At 39.7% G+C, this 3599-nt stretch overlaps 1 protein-coding gene across 1 annotated transcript; it reads right to left on the bottom strand.

The window, feature by feature from the left end:
- Positions 1–516: 516 nt before the first annotated feature.
- Positions 517–2999, bottom strand: LOC117318635. Its single transcript, XM_033873597.1, has 2 exons — positions 2903–2999; positions 517–2113 (listed from the first exon to the last, which is right to left on the bottom strand). The coding sequence occupies exon 2, from the start codon at positions 2041–2043 to the stop codon at positions 517–519; it is 1527 nt and encodes a 508-aa protein (XP_033729488.1). The 5' UTR covers positions 2044–2113; positions 2903–2999.
- Between the last annotated feature and the right edge of the window lie 600 nt (positions 3000–3599).

Here is a 3599-nt window from a genome sequence, read left to right as displayed (position 1 = left end):
ACCGATCGACGAAAATTATACTTCGAGTTATTCGAACATTTCAAGTAGGATTTTTATTGTTGGGACCAAATTTTTACTTCGTATTATCCGAGTTTTTCGAGTTATCCGAATTCGAATTATCCGAGTTTTTTTTACTAAGATAAAGAGAGAATTCGGCCGGGACCGGCGAGGTACTTCGAGTTAAGCGGGGTATTCGAGTTATCCGAGTTCGAGTTAACGAAGTTCCACTGTAGTTGAAATGTATCACAGTGACGTGGTTACAATCCCGCGGTCTGTGTGCATTGATAAAATTATATCTACGGTACATTTAACGATAAACACATTCTACATGTTGAGAAACAGAAGTTGAAATGTATGACAGGGACGTGTGAATCATATCATATTGACATTGATTACATGCCTTTTGTAATGTGTACATACAATTTGATAAATGTATGATGATACAGTAATGTAAAGTTAATGTTGTTTAAGTCCACTGATATAAACTGTCTGTATCCTCACTCAAGGTTGATTCACTCAGTCACTATAATACTTGAGGAGTTTGAGTCCCGGCCCTCCTGTATCTAACACTAAGTATGACCACAACACATCACCCTTCTGTATACCTACTGGTCTCTGGTCTCCTTTGTTTGTGTGAAGTGTTTTTATGTACTCCCCTGCTCCACTTATCAGTTCTATTGTGTCCCTTGTACCGTCAGCAATAACAATATTACCCTTACTGTCATATACAACTGTGTAAGGACTAAACTCGTCTAGTGTGACCGACCCCCGTACCTGTATCCCCTTTACCTGGGCCTGTATCCCCTCCCCCTGGTAGTTGACCAGTGACTGGAGTGTTGAGTTGTACACACTGATACGTTTACGATCCACTACTACAGCTATATTACCTGTAACACCACATTGTGTTATTGACCATACTTCCCCATTCCCAATGGCTGTATGTAACACCTGACCGTCCACTGTATACACCAACACCTTGTGACCCTGTCCTATACCCCATGAACCCACCACTACCCGACCCTCCCTGGTCACACACAGACTGAGTGGGTCATCCTCTGTAGTGAATCTTGTGACTGGTTTATGTGATGTAGATACTTCACAGATAGTTTTATCCCAACAACAGAACCACAGACGACCTGTGGTGGGGTCCAGACTGATGTCCTGTATGTTACTGCTCTGTCGTACCGTCTGTATGACCTGACCTTGGTTGTTGATGAGATTTACTGTGTTGGAGCCCCAGTAACACAGCCAGGCACGTCCATCGACGTCTCCAGTGGACGCTTGACCTGCCTGTGTAGACTGTTTTGGTCGGACTACTGGACGTTGGTCGGAGTGACCACTAGTTGCCGATCCTGCCTGGAGATGGTCAGTAGTAAGTTTGAGGTTCCCGAGGGCCTGTTTTAGGTGACTTAGTCTGTCTATACACGGAGTAAACTGTGCCATGTCTATGTTAGGTGTCGATGGGATGTCTGGATCCATTTCCCGGATTTCTGTTACCGAGTCGTACACGAGTACACCGGTTCCTGTCTGGAGAGTCTGTTTATACTCTGATGAGAGTTCCCTCAAAGTTTTCAGTCTACTCTCCAGGTCTGTGATGTGGGTCTGTATTAGGTCCATGGCCGCCACCTCCATCTTGTCACAAAGTGCGATATAATCCTCAGTGATTTTGTCTAACTCTAACTTACATTTTTTAGTATTGTCAATGATGTTTTTGCGAAGTTTATCGTACATAGGTTTACATGAAGTCTTTTTTGTTCTAGATGAGATGATTTCTTGGTTTAGTTTTGGAATATTTACATTTTCTGTCTCATTGACAAAGTCCTGGAGTATTTGATTGTGTCGTGTTTTGATGTCACATATCTCCAGAAAACTATTTACATGATGTTTGTGGATAGTGATTGAACATTTTACACAGATTAACATTTTACAGTCCTGGCATAAAAGTACGACTTCATTTTGTTTGTGGACATCACACTTTACTTGTCCTTTGGGCCTAATAGGACGCTGTGCTTTAATAATTGAGCGGCCAAGTTTTGAAGCCATGACTATTAGTAATTAAACGTGACAAGATGGAGTTCGGCGACACTCTGGATCCTCTTGTGTTTCTGTGTATCTGTATAACAAAGAAATGACGCAATAAGTAACACACATCTACATTGTTATATGTACAGTTATATATTGGATTCTAAAAAATCTCAATACGTCATCAGACAGTTCACACACACACACTTTTGACGGGAAATATATGGTCAGTTCGGAAGTAAGTCAGACGTAGTTAAGATATTAACACCGTCTTGATTTAAACCGATATAGGCCCAAAGTACCCGTTGTATATGTTTTTTGACGAAAGCAGTCACAGTCCAGCTTTTTCCTGCTTTAGTTTTTTCAAACATCCCGGACAAGTATCCATTCATATTACTTGAAGTCGATGTTATGAAATACATTTCTATCGATATATAACGCCTAATAATCTGGCATTTCACAATTCTTTTGTGCCATTTATGTAAATTGACCTCAACCACACTCCAAAATACGGTGGTTGACACCTACACAATACATACTGAATAAAATATTGTCTATTTTCTAGGATAACCCGTACGGTCAAGACATTTTATCATTAGTGATCAGAATATCTCCCGTACGGTGCTCAGTGAGGTAGCCACCAACTACTACAGAGACAAATCGTTTTTAAAAAGACCTTATAATTGTTAACGGGGTGATAAACCCAGTACTTTTTTTAAACCTTTTTAAAAAGACCTTATAATTGTTAACGGGATGATAAACCCAGTACTTTTTTTAAACCTATCAAAGTGTATACACAAGGATAGTTGGATGAAATGAGAGCTTGAGTCTGAAAAAGTAATTAAAAAAAAAATAAAATAAAAAATAACTGTATTCTCACCGACTGGTTCAAGTCCGTTAGATATTTGATGTGCTCTGTTCCCCAGCTCTTCGTTGAAGAATTGAGTCGTTTCAGAGACAGGGAGGTACTGCCCGGCGGATTGAAAAGCATGCACAATAAACATATTTATTTGGCTTAGATAAATCACATATATAACTGGCACATGCTGCCATGAATTAGAAAAAGCTTTGTGTAATAACACGTGTATGATGTGTGTAATAATACCAGTGTGATGTGGGTAATAACATTAGTGTGATGTGTGTAATAACACCAGTGTGATGTGTGTAATAATATTAGTATGATAAGTTTAATGACACCAGAATGGTGTGCGTAATAATACCAGTGTGATGTGTGTAATAACACCAGTGTGATGTGTGCAATGACACCAGTGTGATATATGTAATAACACCAATGTGATGTGTTTAATAACACCAGTGTGATACGTGTAATAACACCAGTGTGTTGTGCGTAATAATACTAGTGTGGTGTGCGTAATAACACCAGTGTGATGTGTGTAATAACACAAGTGTGATGTATGCAATGACACCAGTGTGATGTATGTAATAAAACCAATGTGATGTGTGGAATAACACCGGTGTGCTGTGTGTAATAACACTAGTGCGATGTGTATAATAACACCACTGTGATGTGTGTAATAACACAAGTGTGGTGTGCGTAATAACACCGGTGTGATGTA

The sequence above is a fragment of the Pecten maximus genome, unplaced genomic scaffold, assembly GCF_902652985.1.
Source record: "Pecten maximus unplaced genomic scaffold, xPecMax1.1, whole genome shotgun sequence".
NCBI lineage: Eukaryota > Metazoa > Mollusca > Bivalvia > Pectinida > Pectinidae > Pecten > Pecten maximus.
This window is presented reverse-complemented; position numbering and strand designations above follow the sequence as displayed.

What these genes read in the sequence shown, in the direction of transcription:
- LOC117318635 (XM_033873597.1), bottom strand. Translation starts at nt 2,043, where the DNA reads ATGGCTTCAAAACTTGGCCGCTCAATTATTAAAGCACAGCGTCCTATT.